Source organism: Mobula hypostoma, chromosome 5 (assembly GCF_963921235.1).
Source record: "Mobula hypostoma chromosome 5, sMobHyp1.1, whole genome shotgun sequence".
Classification (NCBI taxonomy): domain Eukaryota; kingdom Metazoa; phylum Chordata; class Chondrichthyes; order Myliobatiformes; family Myliobatidae; genus Mobula; species Mobula hypostoma.
In genome coordinates, this window is record NC_086101.1 from 112,309,570 (window position 1) to 112,328,798 (window position 19,229).

At 42.8% G+C, this 19,229-nt stretch overlaps 1 protein-coding gene across 3 annotated transcripts in view; it reads right to left on the reverse strand.

Moving 5' to 3' along the window:
- Positions 1 to 1,495: 1,495 nt before the first annotated feature.
- epoa (erythropoietin a) overlaps positions 1,496 to 19,229 on the reverse strand; it is a 101,454-nt gene continuing 83,720 nt past the window's right edge. For 2 of the 3 annotated variants that reach the window (XM_063048782.1, XM_063048781.1), the window contains exon 5: positions 1,496 to 2,215. In XM_063048782.1, the coding sequence (XP_062904852.1) occupies positions 2,066 to 2,215 (150 nt within the window). In that variant the 3' untranslated portion in view covers positions 1,496 to 2,065. Of the gene's footprint in view, positions 2,216 to 18,723; positions 18,806 to 19,229 lie in introns of all 3 variants that reach the window. The other variant, XM_063048783.1, reaches the window with a different exon arrangement.

A 19,229-nucleotide genomic window follows, 5' to 3' on the forward strand; every position in this document is an offset into this window, starting at 1 on the left:
ACTGTTACAGAAACAGCAATGAAGAATCCTTTCACATCTGAGTGCAATGGTATTCCTGAGTCTCCACCTGGGACTTGCATAACTAACAATAGTGAAAACTAAGAGGAGCTATTGATACCATGAAGGAAGCCCTAAATACTGCCAGAGATGGGGGGGGGGGGCCTTCATTGCTGCCATAAACGCCGGTGGTGTAAGGGGCATCAGAGTAGGGAGATCAGCTTCGGCTGATCTGGTGCACACCAGAAATTCTGAAATTCTTAAATTATCTGGGTAGCCATGAAACCAAGAAAGAAAAGAAAGGCAGCAGGATCATCAACCCCAAAATCCCACCTCCCTCCAAAAAAAAGTGAACAAAAACTGAACAGGCATATCAACCTCCAAAATCTCCCCTCTTGCAAAAAAAAACAAGCAAAACGGACCAAAAACGTTTAAGAATAAACATACAAAGAACGCACCCCTAAGACAAAATGTGCGCGTGAGACTTAACAGATCGGGCAGTAGCTGAGGCTACACGGGATCATAAAATTAATGTGAAATGGAAAGAGGCTGTTCAGCCCATCAAATCAATGGGGGCTCTTAGTAAAATGCCCCCATCAAAACTGTTTCCCTGCAGCCCTCAAATTATTCAACATAAATTTGGATAGGTACATGGATGAGAAGGGTATGGAGGATTATGGTCCAGGTGCAGGGCAGGTCGATGGGACTAGGCAGAATATTAATTCGGCATGGACTAGATAGGCTGAAGGGCCTGTTTCTGTACTGTAGTGTTGTATGACTCTACAGACATTTTTTTAGACTGTATACATTCTCCATAGAGTGATTCCTCACAAATCCCTTTGCCCAACAGCTTCCCTCTTTACAGTTCCCACTGTAAACCAACCGTGACCTTATTCATCTCCATTACACCTAGTAAACCTTTTCTGCAGCCTCTCTGGGACCTCCTTATCCTTCCTAATCCAATGTGATTAGATTTCGACCTGTGGAATGCTTTCTGTACATTTACTAACCTCCAATAGACTGCAAGATGTGCCCGGGTTGGCCTAGCTCCCTGGGTAGTGAGGCATGGCTTTGAGAAAGCAGATTTAAAGCCAAGTATTGTGCTTCGGATTACCAAATGACAGGATCATGCCTCTGGTGTATTTATATTGTAACCATACCCCTGTAATCCACTTTCAAACTAAGTTTACAACCACTCTCTTCCCATTCACTAAGACGCCAGTTGGTGCACTCCCAGAATTCCTTTTCTTATAACTCTGCCTTACATCTTTAAAAACAAACAAGTTAAAAGTGTGTTTATCTGACAGTGCTGAACATCTGCCAGCCCAATAGCATCAAAGTCCTGAATGTTCCAGATTTTCAGAACTTTACTATACTATGACGAGTGAACTACTGGCAAGTTGAAGGATTTACACAGTGTAAGACGGAGAAATGAAACTGTTGAAAATCAGAGCCCGGGAAGGTTTATGCTTAAATATATATAATATTTAATGTTCAGAGAGATGAACTTCAGTAACTTGGCAGCAGTGTTTGAACTCACCATCCTCACAAAACACTTGACTGAAGTCGTCCATTTTTATCGGGTTGCTGGTGAACTTTAATCCGCAAGCTAAGCAATAACAACGGCTTGAGGACTAATAGGTGACAGAGCTACAAATATTAAAATCTTATGTCCCATATTCACAGAAACTCTACAGAACAAAACTGTGCCCTCGACAGCAGATTGCGCCATCAATAAAAACAAGACACTTCCAGTCAGAGAGGTTCATCACATTCAAATGTGTCCTTGGGTGCAGTTCTCTCTCTCTCTCTCTCTAATGCGCGCCTTTGAGTTCAAACCATTGTAAGTCCTGAGCACTTAACAGAGTCTCTGATCAAGTTCTCCAGAGCCGGGTGTCTAGCTTTCCTCATCAGTTCTCATAGGAACTAACCGTGCTTGTTTCCTTCTCCCTCTCTCACCGTTCCTTGTTGGTGCTGTACATTTTTGTGCTCTTACTATGCAAAGGTTACAGTTTATAATTTGAATGGGAAGCGGCCGTCAAGAGTCTGCTGGTGTTGATCTGGGCCGTCAGCTTGTGGCCAGATTACAAGCTTCTGTATCGAGGAAAAACAATCTGACCTTCCCTTGTAAGAAGTTTAGGTAGACGTGAAAGATGGTCCTCACCGTCCTGCTGTTGAAGGTGGACTGTACAGGAGGCTGTTCCCCATTAACGATAACCTGCACAGAAACAAGACTATTACACACAGTGTCACCAAAGTAACAACTAGAAAGACTTAGTTTTCGACTAATTTCCGACTTCCACCTCTGGCTTTTGTGTCTGACCCAAACTTGGCCTGGAAAGTTGGAGTGTTGGAAGCTTCACTCCTGGCGTCAGTGGTCGCATAACCAGGACCTGTGATATGCACCAGCTGCTTATACGTCTACCCAGGACATGCCTTCTTCTCATTGCTACCATCAGGAAGGAGCTACAGGAGCCTGAAGGCACATGCTCGATGTTTTAGGAACAGCTTCTTCCCCCCGCCATCAGGTTCCGAATGGACATTGAACTTATGATCACTACCTCACTATTTTATTCCCTTTTCGTGCTGCTTTTGTTTATACTGTATATCTTATTGTGACTTGAAGTTTTTATAAAAATTATATATTGCACTGTACTGCTGCCAAAAAACAACAAATTTCAGGACGTAAGTCAGTGATAATAAACCTGATTCTGTTTCTTTTCCTGAATACAGGCATTATTTCTGTATTGCTTCTTTGTCCTTTGACTCTGAGTTTTGATCATTTATTCATTATGTTTTATTCATGACATGGCTCCAGGGTGACCAGGGATGGGAGCTCAACGTTCAGGGATATTCAATATTCAGGAGGGATAGACATGAAGGAAGGGGAGGTGGGGTGGCGTTGCTGGTTAAAAAAGAGATTAACGCAATAGAAAGGAAGGACATAAGCCGGGAAGATGTGGAATCGATATGGGTAGAGCTGCGTAACACTAAGGGGCAGAAGACGCTGGTGGGAGTTGTGTACAGGCCACCTAACAGTAGTAGTGAGGTCGAAGATGGTATTAAACAGGAAATTAGAAATGTGTGCAATAAAGGAACAGTAGTTATAATGGGTGACTTCAATCTACATGTAGACTGGGTGAACCAAATTGGTAAAGGTGCTGAGGAAGAGGATTTCTTGGAATGTATGCGGGATGGTTTTTTGAACCAACATGTCGAGGAACCGACTAGAGAGCAGGCTATTCTGGACTGGGTTTTGAGCAATGAGGAAGGGTTAATTAGCGATCTTGTCGTGAGAGGCCCCTTGGGTAAGAGTGACCATAATATGGTGGAATTCTTCATTAACATGGAGAGTGACGTAGTTAATTCAGAAACAAAGGTTCTGAACTTAAAGAGGGGTAACTTTGAAGGTATGAGTCGTGAATTAGCTAAAATAGACTGGCAAATGACACTTAAAGGATTGACGGTGGATATGCAATGGCAGGCATTTAAAGGTTGCATGGATGAACTACAACAATTGTTCATCCCAGTTTGGCAAAAGAATAAATCAAGGAAGGTAGTGCACCCGTGGCTGACAAGAGAAATTAGGGATAGTATCAATTCCAAAGAAGTAGCATACAAATTAGCCAGAGAAAGTGGCTCACCTGAGGACTGGGAGAAATTCAGAGTTCAGCAGAGGAGGACAAAGGGCTTAATTAGGAAGGGGAAAAAAGATTATGAGAGAAAACTGGCAGAGAACATAAAAACGGACTGTAAAAGCTTTTATAGATATGTAAAAAGGAAAAGACTGATAAAGACAAATGTAGGTCCCCTGCAAACAGAAACAGGTGAATTGATTATGGGGAGCAAGGACATGGCAGACCAATTGAATAATTACTTTGGTTCTGTCTTCACTAAGGAGGACATAAATAATCTTCCAGAAATAGTAAGGGACAGAGGGTCCAGTGAGATGGAGGAACTGAGCGAAATACATGTTAGTAGGGAAGTGGTGTTAGGTAAATTGAAGGGATTGAAGGCAGATAAATCCCCAGGGCCAGATGGTCTGCATCCCAGAGTGCTTAAGGAAGTAGCCCAAGAAATAGTGGATGCATTAGTGATAATTTTTCAAAACTCATTAGATTCTGGACTAGTTCCTGAGGATTGGAGGGTGGCTAATGTAACCCCACTTTTTAAAAAAGGAGGGAGAGAGAAACCGGGGAATTATAGGCCGGTTAGCCTAACGTCGGTGGTGGGGAAACTGCTGGAGTCAGTTATCAAGGATGTGATAACAGCACATTTGGAAAGCGGTGAAATGATTGGACAAAGTCAGCATGGATTTGTGAAAGGAAAATCATGTCTGACGAATCTCATAGAATTTTTTGAGGATGTAACTAGTAGAGTGGATAGGGGAGAACCAGTGGATGTGGTATATTTGGATTTTCAAAAGGTTTTTGACAAGGTCCCACACAGGAGATTAGTGTGCAAACTTAAAGCACACGGTATTGGGGGTAAGGTATTGGTGTGGGTGGAGAATTGGTTAGCAGACAGGAAGCAAAGAGTGGGAATAAACGGGACCTTTTCAGAATGGCAGGCGGTGACTAGTGGGGTACCGCAAGGCTCAGTGCTGGGACCCCAGTTGTTTACAATATATATTAATGACTTGGATGAGGGAATTAAATGCAGCATCTCCAAGTTTGCGGATGACACGAAGCTGGGTGGCAGTGTTAGCAGTGAGGAGGATGCTAAGAGGATGCAGGGTGACTTGGATAGGTTGGGTGAGTGGGCAAACTCATGGCAGATGCAATTTAATGTGGATAAATGTGAAGTTATCCACTTTGGTGGCAAAAATAGGAAAACAGATTATTATCTGAATGGTGGCCGATTAGGAAAAGGGGAGGTGCAACGAGACCTGGGTGTCATTATACACCAGTCATTGAAAGTGGGCATGCAGGTACAGCAGGCGGTGAAAAAGGCGAACGGTATGCTGGCATTTATAGCGAGAGGATTCGAGTACAGGAGCAGGGAGGTACTACTGCAGTTGTACAAGGCCTTGGTGACACCACACCTGGAGTATTGTGTGCAGTTTTGGTCCCCTAATCTGAGGAAAGACATCTTTGCCATAGAGGGAGTACAAAGAAGGTTCACCAGATTGATTCCTGGGATGGCAGGTCTTTCATATGAAGAAAGACTGGATGAACTGGGCTTGTACTCGTTGGAATTTAGAAGATTGAGGGGGGATCTGATTGAAACGTATAAAATCCTAAAGGGATTGGACAGGCTAGATGCGGGAAGATTGTTCCCGATGTTGGGGAGGTCCAGAACGAGGGGTCACAGTTTGAGGATAGAGGGGAAGCCTTTTAGGACCGAGATTAGGAAAAACTTCTTCACACAGAGAGTGGTGAATCTGTGGAATTCTCTGCCACAGCAAACTGTTGAGGCCAGTTCATTAGCTATGTTTAAAAGGAAGTTAAATATGGCCCTTGTGACTACAGGGGTCAGGGGGTATGGAGGGAAGGCTGGGTTCTGAGTTGGATGATCAGCCATGATCATAATAAATGGCGGTGCAGGCTCGAAGGGCCGAATGGCCTACTCCTGCACCTATTTTCTATGTTTCTATGTTCTGTGTTGTACGACGTGGGCGATCATGGTCTTTCCATGACCACGATTGTCCTTGGCAATTTTTTCTACAGCAGTAGTTTGCCATTGCCTTCATCTGGGCAGTGTCTTTACAAGATGGTGACCGCAGCCTTCAGGGATTGTCTGCCTGGTGTCAGTGGTCGCATAACCAGGACTTGTATATGCACCAGCTGCTCATATGACCATCCACCACCTGCTCTCATGGCTTCACATGACCCTGACTGGGTGACTCAATAGGTGCTACACCTTGCCCAAGGGTGACCTGCAGGAATGCAGAGGGAAGCAGAGTCTCACACCTCCTTTGGTAAAGATGTATCTCCACCCCGCCACCTAGTTTGGATACCTGTTCCAATATTTCCTTCTGTAGCTCTCTGTCATTGTTAGTCCAATCATATGTGTGTGTATGTGTGTGTGTGTGTGTGTGTGTGTGTGTGTGTGTGTAAGGGGTTTGTTTTGCTGTTGTTGTTGCTGCTATGTTGCTCTTCTGAACATTGTGGACATGCTATGTTGACGCTGGAATGCATGGTGACACTTGTGGGCTGCCCTCCCGGCACGTTCTTGGGTGCGTTGGTGGTTAACACAAACAATGCATTTCACTGCAACACACACAAAATGCTGGAGGAACTCAGCAGGTCAGGCAGTATCTGTGGAAAAGAGCAAACAGTCCACGGTTTGGGTTGAGACCCTGCTGAGTTCCTCCAGCGGTTTGTGAGTGTGTTGCTTTGGATTTCCAGTGTCTGCAGATTTTCTCACGTTTGTGATAATGCATTTCTTTCAAAATTCTGATGCACATGTGATAAATATATCAGAATCTGAAATCTAACTTGTGAACACAAGAGATTCTGCTAATGCTGAAAATCTAGACTAACCCATACAAAATGCTGGAGGAACTCAGTAGGTCAGGCTGCATCTTTGGAAAGGAATAAACAGTCAACGTTTAGGGCCGAGACCCTTCATCTGGACTGAAATCAAAATACAAGGTGTTGACTATTGAAAGTACGATAGACTTGTACCAATTAAATTTCAGTTTGTTTCTTTCTGTCTCTACATGCAAGGTCAAACCTGAGGTGACCAGTGAACAGTGAAATGAAAGCACAGACAGCAAAGTTGACTATGTGATGAAGAAGATCATTTGGAGTGTAACTGTGGGTGACCTTTCCACCCTGCCATCACAGATCATTCAAATGTTTGTTCCCCTTCACAAACACGAGAAAATCTACCGATGCTGGAAATCCAAAGCAACACACAAAAATACTGGAGGAACTCAGCAGGTCAGGCAGCATCTATGGAAAAGAATAAACAGTCGATGTTTCAGGCCGAGACCCTGATAGGTTTCACAGGGCCACAGGAAACAGGACCATGGTCAGTTTAAAGATGGCAAAAGAACCAAGGCTTTGATCAGTTGAATGGGGCATACAAACTGGGAGTCGCAGCAAATGAGAAGGGAGAGACTGTGAAAATCTGGTCCTGGAGACTTGGAGAGGAGTGTGGAAATCTGGTCCTGAAGACTTAGGCTACGTCCACACTAGACTGGATAATTTTGAAAACGCTGGTTTCACATAAAAACGATTGGCATCCACACCAGGCGTTTTTGAAAATACCTCCGTCCACATTAAAACGGGTATTTGGGCGAACCTTCTCCTACTGGGCATGTGCAGGACACACAGAAAACAAGCGAAGAGGAAACAGTATACTTGATGCGCGTTTGTCCAGTTACAGACTAGAAAAACTTAAAAGGAAATTGCCAAACGAAAGACTTGGTGCGCGTTTGTCCAGAAACATTTCCTACAGCCATAGTCTCTTCACCGATGAAAGGGACGACAGCTACAACTAAATGCAATAAGGCTTGTTACTGGGCAAAAGTGAAATTTGCTAATACCTCATTTGTTTGCCTTTACTTTTGCCATGTCTTTGTGTATTATTTTGCTGTATCTAACGTGCAATAAAATGAGTTACTGGGCAAAAATGACAATTGCATCTATTGAATGTTTGCACAAGCAATACATTAATAAAGCACCTTGTTAAATGTATAAAACATGTCTGCATCAGTGTTACCTTGTATTTCCATACAATGTTACATCAGGCTGTTACACATCTATTGTCAGATATTGTTGTGGTGTTGGAGGTTGCGTTCAAGAAAACAATGAAATTCCGCGCTGCTGCCACCATCTGTTCCGGCTCGTCGTGACAGCGGTTTTAAAATTAGCTGGTTACCCTCTACAACGGCCAACTGGCGTTTTCAGATTTAAACACTCTGGAAGAGTGTTTTAGAAAAGCTCCATTTTCAGGGGAGGAAAACACTGTTTCAGTGTGGACGGAGGGTCAAAATGAAGAGAAAAAGCTTTGGTTATGGATTTATCCTGTCTAGTGTGGACATAGCCTTAGAGAGGAGTGCGGAAATCTGGGCCCGGAGACTTAGAGAGGAGCGTGGGATTTTAGGGCATTGGGGAATTGGAAGGTAGGATAGGGACTAAGGCCTTGGCAAGTGGAAAGAGAACAAGGGAAAAACAGAGCCATTGTGGATAGAAAGGGTAGCGTTGTAGTTAGTGCGATGCTATTACAGCTTAGGGCATTGGAGTTTGTTGATCAATTCTGGCGTCCTCTGTAACCAAGTATGTTCGTTCCTTTCCATGTGTGCATGGGTTTCCTCTGGGTGCTCTGGTTTCCTCCCACAATCCGAAGATGTACCGGTTAGTAGATTAATTGCTCATTGCAAATTGTCCCGTGATTAGGCTATGGTTAAATCAGTGGGTTGCAACAACACAGCTAGAAGGTCTGGAAGGGCCTGTTCTATACTGTATCTCTAAATAAATAAACAAACACTTCTGGATAAACCAGCTGCCAAACCACTGGGATATCCAAATAGTCAGAGAGCAGACAATCATCATTTAAATCATTTTCTTCTGCTATTAATTAATTAAGGCATCCATTAGTCTTGCGAGACCATGGATCTGCGCCTGGAAAGTCTTAACTCTCCAGAGTGCAGGCCTGGGCAAGGTTGTATGGAAGACCAGCAGTTGCCCATGTTGTAAGTCTCCCCTCTCCACGCCACCAATGTTACCAAGGGAAGGGCATTAGGACCCATACAGCTTGGCACCAGTGTCGTTGCAGAGCAATGTGTGATTAAGTGCCTTGCTCAAGGACACAACACGTTCCCTCGGCTGGGGCTCGAACTCATGACCTCCTGGTAGCTAGTCCAATATCGGTTAAAGATCAGAAGAGACGGATAATAATTCCAATGCCATCCACTAGACAAAATTATCAACAGGGAACTGTTTTTATAGAGAATCTCCTTTGTGAATGTTTACACGGGGAGTCTATGGTTGGTGCTGAGTCTGCTACTTATATATTAACGATCTGAATCATGGATTTGTTGGCTTTGTCGCCAAGTTTATGGATATACGAAAATAGCTGGAGGGGCAGGTAGTGTCAAGGAAGCAGGGAGTCTGCAGAAGGACTTGATCAGATTAAGAGAATGGGCAAAGAAATGGCTGATGGAATATAGTGTAGGGAAGTGTATGGTCATGCACTTTGGTAGAAGGAATAAACAAATTGACTTCTTCTAAATGGGGAGTGAATTCAAAGATTGAATATGCAAAAGGAATTAGGATTTCGAGTGTAGAATTATCGAAAGCCTAATTTGCAGTTTTAGTCAGCGGTGAGGAAGGCAAATGCAATGTTAACATTCATTTTGATAGGACTAGAGTATAAAAACAAGGGTATAATGCTAAGGTAAATTTCAAAGTAAATTTATTATCAAGGTACATATATGTCACCATATACAACCCTGAGATTCATTTTCTTGTGGGCATACTCAATAAATCCATAGAATAATAACCATAGCAGAATCAATGAACGAATTCCCAACTAGGGTGTTCAACCAGAATGCAGAAGATAACAAACTGTGTAAATAAAAAAATATAGAAATAATAATAATAAATAAATAAGCAATAAATATCAAGATCACCTGATCATCTAGACAATCATAAGGATTTTTATGAAGTCACAAATTCAACTGTTTCCATGTACACTTTCACCCAAAGAGCATCAGCCTTATCGTATGATTTTATTTTTTTTCTATTTGTCCTTTTACCCTTCATCATTGTCCTCAATATTTGTTTTGATTTGTACATCTTCCAAGTTTTTTTCTTCCATACAAACTGCAATTCAAGCCAAATACAGAACATTTTGTGTATCTGTAAACTAATGTGGTCAACCCTGTCTTCTTTACCTCCTCTTTCAGCATGATGAGGGGGAGCAATATCCTTGCAGGTAGGTTTGCTAGCATGGTTCGGGAGGGTTTAAACTAATTTGCGAGGGGGATGGGACCCAGAGCAATAAAGCAGTGAAAGAAGTGCATGGAGTAAAGCCAGATCTAACATACAGAGAGGCTTTGAAGAAAGAGAAGCAGAATAAATGGTGTAAAGACAGTAAGGTAGAAGGGCTGAAATGTGTGTACCTCAATGCAAGAAGCATCAGGAACAAAGGTGATGAACTGAGAGCTTGGATACATACATGGAATTATGATGTAGTTGCCATTACAGAGACTTGGCTGGCACCAGGACAGGAATGGATTCTCAATATTCCTGGATTTCAGTGCTTTAAAAGGGATAGAGAGGGCGGAAAAAGGGGAAGAGGGGTGGCATTACTGGTCAGGGATACTATTACAGCTACAGAAAGGGTGGGTAATGTAGCAGGATCCTCTTTTGAGTCAATATGGGTGGAAGTCAGGAATAGGAAGGGAGCAGTTACTCTACTGGGGGTATTCTAGAGGCCCCCTGGTAGCAGCAGAGATACAGAGGAGCAGATTGGGAGGCAGATTTTGGAAAGGTGCAAAAATAACAGGGTTGTTATCATGGGTGACTTTAACTTCCCTAATATTGATTGGCACCTGATTAGTTCCAAGGGTTTAAATGGGGCAGAATTTGTAAAGTGTGTCCAGGATGGATTTCTGTCACAGTATGTGGACAGGCCGACCAGGGGGAATGCCATACTAGATCTAGTACTAGGTAATGAACCGGGTCAGGTCACAGATCTCTCAGTGGGTGAGCATCTGGGGGACAGTGACCACCGCTCCCTGGCCTTTATAATTATCATGGAAAAGGATAGAATCAAAGAGGACAGGAAAATTTTTAATTGGGGAAAGGCAAATTATGAGGCTATAAGGCTAGAACTTGCGGCTGTGAATTGGGACGGTGTTTTTGCAGGGAAATGTACTATGGACATGTAGTCGATGTTTAGAGATCTCTTGCGGGATGTAAGGGATAAATTTGTCCCGGTGAGGAAGATAAAGAATGGTAGGGTGAAGGAACCATGGGTGACAAGTGAGGTGGAAAATCTAGTCAGGTGGAAGAAGGCAGCATACATGAGGTTTAGGAAACAAGGATCAGATGGGTCTATTGAGGAATATAGGGAAGCAAGAAAGGAGCTTAAGAAGGGGCTGAGAAGAGCAAGAAGGGGGCATGAGAAGGCCTTGGCGAGTAGGGTAAAGGAAAACTCCAAGGCATTCTTCAATTATGTGAAGAAAAAAAGGATGACAGGAGTGAAGGTAGGACCGATTAGAGATAAAGGTGGGAAGATGTGCCTAGAGGCTGTGGAAGTGAGCGAGGTCCTCAATGAATACTTCTCTTCGGTATTTACCAATGAGAGGGAACTTGATGATGGTGAGGACAATATGAGTGAGGTTGATGTTCTGGAGCATGTTGATATTAAGGGAGAGGAGGTGTTGGAGTTGTTAAAATACATTAGGACAGATAAGTCCCCGGGGCCTGACGGAATATTCCCCAGGCTGCTCCACGAGGTGAGAGAAGAGATTGCTTGGCCTCTGGCTAGGATCTTTATCTCCTCATTGTCCATGGGAATGGTACCGGAAGATTGGAGGGAAGCGAATGTTGTTTCCTTGTTCAAAAAAGGTAGTAGGGATAGTCCGGGGAATTATAGACCACTGAGCCTTACATTTGTGGTGGGAAAGCTGTTGGAAAAGATTCTTTAGAGATAGGATCTATAGGCATTTAGAGAATCATGGTCTGATCAGGGACAGTCAGCATGGCTTTGTGAAGGGCAGATCGTGTCTAACAAGCCTGATAGAGTTCTTTGAGGCGGTGACCAGGCATATAGATGAGGGTAGTGCAGTGGATGTGATCTATATGGATTTTAGTAAGGCATTTGACAAGGTTCCACATGGTAGGCTTATTCAGAAAGTTAGAAGGCGTGGGATCCAGGGAAGTTTGGCCAGGTGGATTCAGAATTGGCTTGCCTGCAGAAGGCAGAGGGTGGTGGTGGAGGGAGTACATTCAGATTGGAGGATTGTGACTAGTAGTGTCCCACAAGGATCTGTTCTGGGACCTCTACTTTTCGTGATTTTTATTAACGACCTGGATGTGGGGGTAGAAGGGTGGGTTGGCAAGTTTGCAGATGACACAAAGGTTGGTGGTGTTGTTGTACATAGTGTAGAGGATTGTCAAAGATTGCAGAGAGACATTGATAGGATGCAGGAGTGGGCTGAGAAATGGCAGATGGAGTTCAACCTGGAGAAGTGTGAGGTGGTACACTTTGGAAGGACAAACTCCAAGGCAGAGTACAAAGTAAATAGCAGGATACTTGGTAGTGTGGAGGAGCAGAGGGATCTGGGGGTACATGTCCACAGATCCCTGAAAGTTGCCTCACAGGTGGATAGGGTAGTTAAGAAAGCTTATGGGGTGTTAGCTTTCATAAGTCGGGGGATAGAGTTTAAGAGTCACGATGTAATGATGCAGCTCTATAAAACTCTGGTTAGGCCACACTTGGAGTACTGGGTCCAGTTCTGGTCACCTCACTATAGGAAGGATGTGGAAGCATTGGAAAGGGTACAGAGGAGATTTACCAGGATGCTGCCTGGTTTAGTAAGTATGCATTATGATCAGAGATTAAAGGAGCTAGGGCTTCACTCTTTGGAGAGGAGGATGATGACAGGAGACATGATAGAGGTATACAAGATAATAAGAGGAATAGATAGAGTGGATAGCCAGCGCCTCTTCCCCAGGGCACCACTGCTCAATACAAGAGGACATGGCTTTAAGGTAAGGGGTGGGAAGTTCAAGGGGGATATTAGAGGAAGGTTTTTTACTCAGAGAGTGGTTGGTGCGTGGAATGCACTGCCTGAGTCAGTGGTGGAGGCAGATACACTAGTGAAGTTTAAGAGACTACTAGACAGGTATATGGAGGAATCTAAGGTAGGGGCTTATATGGGAGGCAGGGTTTGAGGGTCGGCACAACATTGTGGGCCGAAGGGCCTGTACTGTGCTGTAGTATTCTATGTTCTATGTTCTATTTTCTTTGTGTTCTTATTGTTATGTATAGAATCTATGTCCATCACATCCTGTTTCCTTTTCCAGGACTGATTTGAAGTTTGCATGACTCTCATCTTCATCTATCAATAGTGGCAATGTATTTGAGCAACGGCTGTACTTTGATTTTGAGCTATGGTGAGTTACCTCTGTTTAACCTGAGCTCCCTGTGTGTCTGGATATGCTGAGCCTCAGTGAGTTGGTCCACTAGCCTTTCCTCCATTTCCTGGAATTATCTTTGCCGGCTATGTTTCTATATCTTATAAGTAAACAATCAACAGGCTCACCTCGTTCTTGTCTCAGGCTTGGAACTTATAACTGGATTATTGCGAGCAGTGTTGGACCCCATATCTAAGAAAGGATGTGCTGGCATTGGAGGTGGTCCAGAGGAGGTTCACGAGAAGGATTCCAGGAGTGAAAGGTGGGGGGTGGGGGGAAGAGATCTCATTGAAAGCTATAGAATATTGAAAGGCCCTGATAGATTGGATGTACAGAAGACATTCTCTGTAGTGGGAGAGTCTAGAACCAGAGGACACCTCCTTAGGATACAAGGACGTCCCTTTAGGACAGAGACGAGAAAGAATTTCTTCAGCCAGAGGGTGGTGAAACTATGGAATTCATTGCCACAGTCAGCTGTGGAGGCCAAGTCATTGGGTATGTTTAAAGTAGAGGCTGATAGGCTCTTGATTAGTGAGGTCATGAAGGGATACAGGGAGAAGGCAGGAGACTGAGGCCGAGAGGGAAATGGACCAGGCATTGCCGCAGATGACTGTGGAGGCTAAGTCATTGGATACAGTTAAAGTGGAAGTTGATACAATAGGTTCCTGATTAGTAAAGGACATCAAAGGTTTCAGGGTGAAGGCAGGAGATTGGGATTAAGAGAGATAATAAATTAATCATGATCGAATGACAGACCAGATTTGATGGGCCGAGTAGCCTAATTCTGCTCTTGCGTCTTCAGGTCTTTAATGGAAACGGAAGTTGGGCAGCAAGGGGTTGGAGATTAACTTAACTTAGGCTGTCTCTAGTGCAAAAACCATCAGCACGCAGCAACGTTACTCCTTTAACACTAAACACTTAACTTCCCAGCTGCATCTAAATCATTGACTAATTATAACCATATTCTTAATTAAGTACTCCTGATCCCCTTTTGGCTTGGTTACGCATTCATCCTCAATTTTTTTTGAACAATCAGTAATCACTGTCTAAACCTCCTTTAAGATAAAAGCCATCGGAGTGCTTTGGTTTTTAAAAGCTCATAACGATCACTGTTAATTAAGATTAAAGAGTTTTCAGAGCGTTTGACATTTTACCATTTCTTATCTATGGGCTGTGTTCCATTAGAATAGATGAGGTTTTCGAATCTTATCTAACGGTAAAAGCAGATGTACGTTTGGGAAGTGTCATTGTACACACAGACAGTTCTCTCAGGCCTCTCTAGCTCCACCCTGTTGCTCTGCTCTTTCATTTTTATTGGTCTTTGATCTGTCAAAAATTCTCCACTCTGCCCCTGTGGGCTGCACACCGTCTCATGGCATTCTGCAGTGCCTTTATTCAATATCTGCATGCACCATGCAAAGTGTCATACAGTCACACAATACAGAGGCAGACCCTTTGGCCCATCTAGTCCATGCTGAACTAATTGTCCTGTCTAGTCCCCTTCACCTTCGCCCAGACCGTAGCCCTCCATACCTCTCTCATCATGCACCGATCCAAATTTCTCTTAAATGTTGAAGTCGAACCCGTGTCCACCATTTCCACTGGCAGCTTGTTCCCCACTCCCCTCTGAGTGAAGGAGCTTCTCTCTCATGTTCCCTGAAGCATTTCACCCTTTCACCCTTTAACCGATGACCTCTCATTCTAGTCTCATCCAAAACTTAGTTGAAAAGGATTGCTTGCATCTACTCTATCTATACCTGTCATAATTTTGTACACTGTTCTCAAATCTTCCCTCATTCTTCTATGCTCCAGGGAATAAAGTCCTAACCTTTCCCTGTAACTCAGATCCTCAAGTCCCGGCAACATCCTTGTAAATATCCTCTGCACTTTTTCAAGCTTATTTACATCTTTCCTGTAGGCAGGTGACCAAAACTGCACGCAACACTCCAAATTAGGCCTCACTGACATCTTATACAACTTCAACATAACATCCCATCTCCTGTATCAATACTTAGGTTTATGAAAGTCAATGTGCTAATGTGGAAACCTCTAAACCAGGAAAACGCAGATAATAAAACCAAGACGTGGTTCCAAGTATTCACTGCACCTCATGTTTTATTTTTGCACTGATATAAGCTTGACCCAGTCAAGAGCTTCCGTGCAAGTCTGACTGTTCCATTCCACACTGGGTCTTGAGCATTAGATAGTGTAATTATTAGTAAACATGCCCTATGCTATCAACTCACCAGTGACTTCAATAGGAAGATCAAGAAAAGTGTGTGAAAAGGTTCATGGACACAGATCAATTTTATTCATCATATACATTTACATGTATTAGGAAGTTGCTGTGGTGCATTGGTCAGGGCACAACATGCAACAAAAACAATATTCAGTATTTATTTACTTTTGTTTGTTTATTTATTGAGCTACCACGTGGAGCCGCATTGCCAAGCAATCCTGCAATTTAACCCTGGCCTAATTACGGGACAATTTACAATGACCAATTACCTACCAACTGGTACATCTTTGGACTGTGGGAAGAAACCAAGCACCTGGAGGAAACTCAACTATAAAGAATAAGGAATTATATAAAAATATAGAATTATATATAAGAACATAAGAAGATAAGAAATAGGAACAGGAGTAGGCCATCTGTCCCGTCGAGCCTGTTCCGCCACTCAATAAGATCCTGGCTGATCTGGCCACAGTCTCATCTCCACCTACCTGCCTTTCCCCCATAACCCTTAATTCCCCTACTATGTAAAAATCTGGTCTTAAAGTAAAAAAAAATGTGAGTAAAGTTAGAAGTTCAAGGACAGATATGGAATAAAATGCATAAATAAATACCAGCATGTATTTACAAAGTTAACAGTATTTTAAAAAGTGGGTTAAAGTGTTTACAGTGCAGTGCAATGATGTGGATAATAGATAGAGGTGGTAGGAGCTAACTGGAATGGTTGATCAAATTAACTGACTCCAATTCCAAAATGCTTTAAGTACTTCATGATAAAAGCCAAAGATAAATTTCTACTTTAAGATTTCAATGGTTTACTGAGGGAATCCAGAGTTGCTGAGACCCTTCTATGATGATTAACACAGATCTCTTTGAACTACACAAAGTACCTGAGCAAACACATCCACCTCAACGCGTATCATTAAATAAATACAACTTGTTGTACTTTTTGGAATTTTGCTAGGTCAAATATGGCTGCTAAATGTTTCCACTAAATAATCACGAAACCTAAAACCAAAATATTTTCTGAGAAACAGTTTGCATTTCTGAATTGTAACAGTTTCTTAATCATAATTAAAATTTCTAGCTGTAGTCAAATTTATTACATTATCTGAATTACAGATTTTAAAAGCTACAACTCACTGACAAAACACAACAAGGTATTATGTTCTAAAGAGGAAAGTTTGCAATGGGAGTGAAATTAACCACAGAATGAACTTCATCCTCAAACTCCATAAAGTTCATCTCCCCTCTCGCTGTGGAAGGAGTGACACCTCTCTCTCTCATTAGTGAGAGAAAGAGAAAGAGAGAGAGAGAGAGAGCCTGTGGCATGTCAATGCGCTGAGTTATGAACTGTAGTTTTTGATGGACCTAGATCATGGTCTCTTTGGGGGCTTTTGCTATTGCTTGCATGGTGGGTGGTGAGGCCTGATGCTTCCAGCCAGAACAAGTAGGGGGAGGGTTGATGTTTTGCTGCTGCTTGTGCTTGGGAGTGGGAAAGAGGGGCTTTGGAGTTCTAATGTCTTTCTGTCATTCATTCTTTGGGATTTTCTTCTGCTTTGTGGATGTCTGTAAGAGTAAGGATTTCAGGTTGTATACTGTATACATTCTCTGATACTAAATGGAAGCATTAACCACTGAAGTTCTCTCAAATGTTGCAACTGATATGGGAATGTTTTAAAATTTAGGAGAATTAGTACAAGTTACAGTATTGTTCTGTAATGTTGTGAGAGTTGGAATTTACTCCCTGTGTGCAGAGCAGTACAGTTTAGGAGGGGGAGCAAGTGGAATAAAAACAGGAAATCCATTGGATCTGGTTATCAACAGTGACACATGATAACATACACACTAGTTTGATTTCTCCAATATCTTTTGTGCATTGTATGTCTAATTAACTCCATGTCATTGTAGGACTGTTTAGCAAATGCTAACACACAATTCACTACTTGTAGGAGAAGTGGAAACAGAATTTGGTGTACGTCACTAATGACTCTAGCAAATTTCTACAGACGTAGTGTGGAGAGCATTCTGATTGGTTGCATCGCCCTCTGCTATGGAGGTGCCAATCTGGTGTTCCCAGTGGGCCAAAGATCCTCTTTCCATGCTAAATCAAGGAATTAGTTGTGGTATTAATGAAAAGAGACAATGAGACTATTTAAACCAGGTGTAATAAATATTGCAAAGTATGTCAATAGGGATCATTGATGAATTCTGTGAACTAATACTCTGAGGCTTGACACCTACATTCCAACACTGCATGAACTTCCTAAACCTCAAGAATCACATTGCAGTAAATCCAATCCTGACACAGAAAGTTGCTGCTCATCCAAAAAAAATTGCTGTTGCATGTTAAGGCCAATATCCCGTGACCTCGAGCAAACGACAGGATGGGATACGTGACAGAGAGCAGAAGGGAACCTCATGATGTTTTACTCCGCTATCTTTCCCAGTGTTAATATTTCAAGATTGTCGCTGGTTTCCGTGACATGATACGATGGCTTTTATTAGAAAGGGATATGGCAGAGTTACTGAAACAGGCTGCATTGTTCTGTTATACTCGATGTTAGAAAACCACTGAGATTTTTTAGGTCACCCCGTGCCCCCTCCCCACCACCACTACAATCTTAGAAGACAAGAATCAAAATACTTTGGGAAACCAAGCTACTCAAATAATTTTTCCATTCATTAGCTTTTGACATTGATGTGGAGGATTTTCTGAATCTGACAGCGGGGTAGAGACTGTGTAAATGCAGTTACTCAAGGAGAAAACTCGATTTCCTATGCATTATTTTAACTTCATCAGTCCACAGGATTTGTTTCCCAAAATGCATCAGGCTTGTTTAGATGTACCTTTGAACCTTTTGAATAGAACTTTTTGGCCGCAAAGAGCAAAGGTATGTTTGGAGAAAAAAGGGTGCAGAATTTCATGAAAAGAACCCCTCTCCAACTGTTAAGCACCGGGGTGGATCGATCATGCTTTGGGCTTGTGTTGCAGCCAGTGGCACGGGGACATTTACTGGGAGAGGGAAGAATGAATTCAATTAAATACCAGCAAATTCTGGAAACAAACATCACACCATCTGTAAAAAAGCCAAAGATGAAAAGAGGATGGCTTCTACAACAGGATAATGAACCTAAACACACCTCAAAATCCACAATGGACTACCTCAAGAGGCACAAGCTGAAGTTTTTGCCATGGCCCTCACAGTCCCCTGACCTAAATATCATCAAGAATCTGTGGATAGACCTCAAAAGAGCAGTGCATGCAAGACGGCCCAAGAATCTCACAGAACTAGAAGCCTTTTGCAAGGAAGAATGGGCAAAAATCCCCCAAACAAGAATTGAAAGACTCTTAGCTGGCTACAGAAAGCATTTACAAGCTGTGATACTTGCCAAAGGGGGTGCTACTAAGTACTGCCATGCAGGGTGCCCGAACTTTTGCTTCGGGCCCTTTTCCTTTTTTGTTATTTTGAAACTGTAAAAGATGGAAATAAAAAAGTTTTCTTGCTTAAAATATTAAAGAAAGAAATGTGTCATCTTTAACTTTACGCCTTTTGGAAATCAGTTCATCTTTTACTTGCTTAGCTATTCACAGTAACAGAAATTTTGAGTGGGGTGCCCAAACGTTTGCACGCCACTGTGTATAGCTGGGTGCCTCAGACTTTTGCACAGTACTGTATTTGTCAATGTGGAGCAGAGAATGAGTCTGTAAATCTGGTGGGAGCACAGGATGTTGGGAACGGAGAGGGTGGAGAAGTGTGGGACAGGTGGCACAGGTGCAGACACACCCATTCTGAGACACCAGGCAAGGTCATTTGATTCCAAACAACTGGATTATTGATCATTACAGAATGTCTCTCTGGTGCTTCCCACTCCCTCTTCTCTCTCTTCCTTTTTTC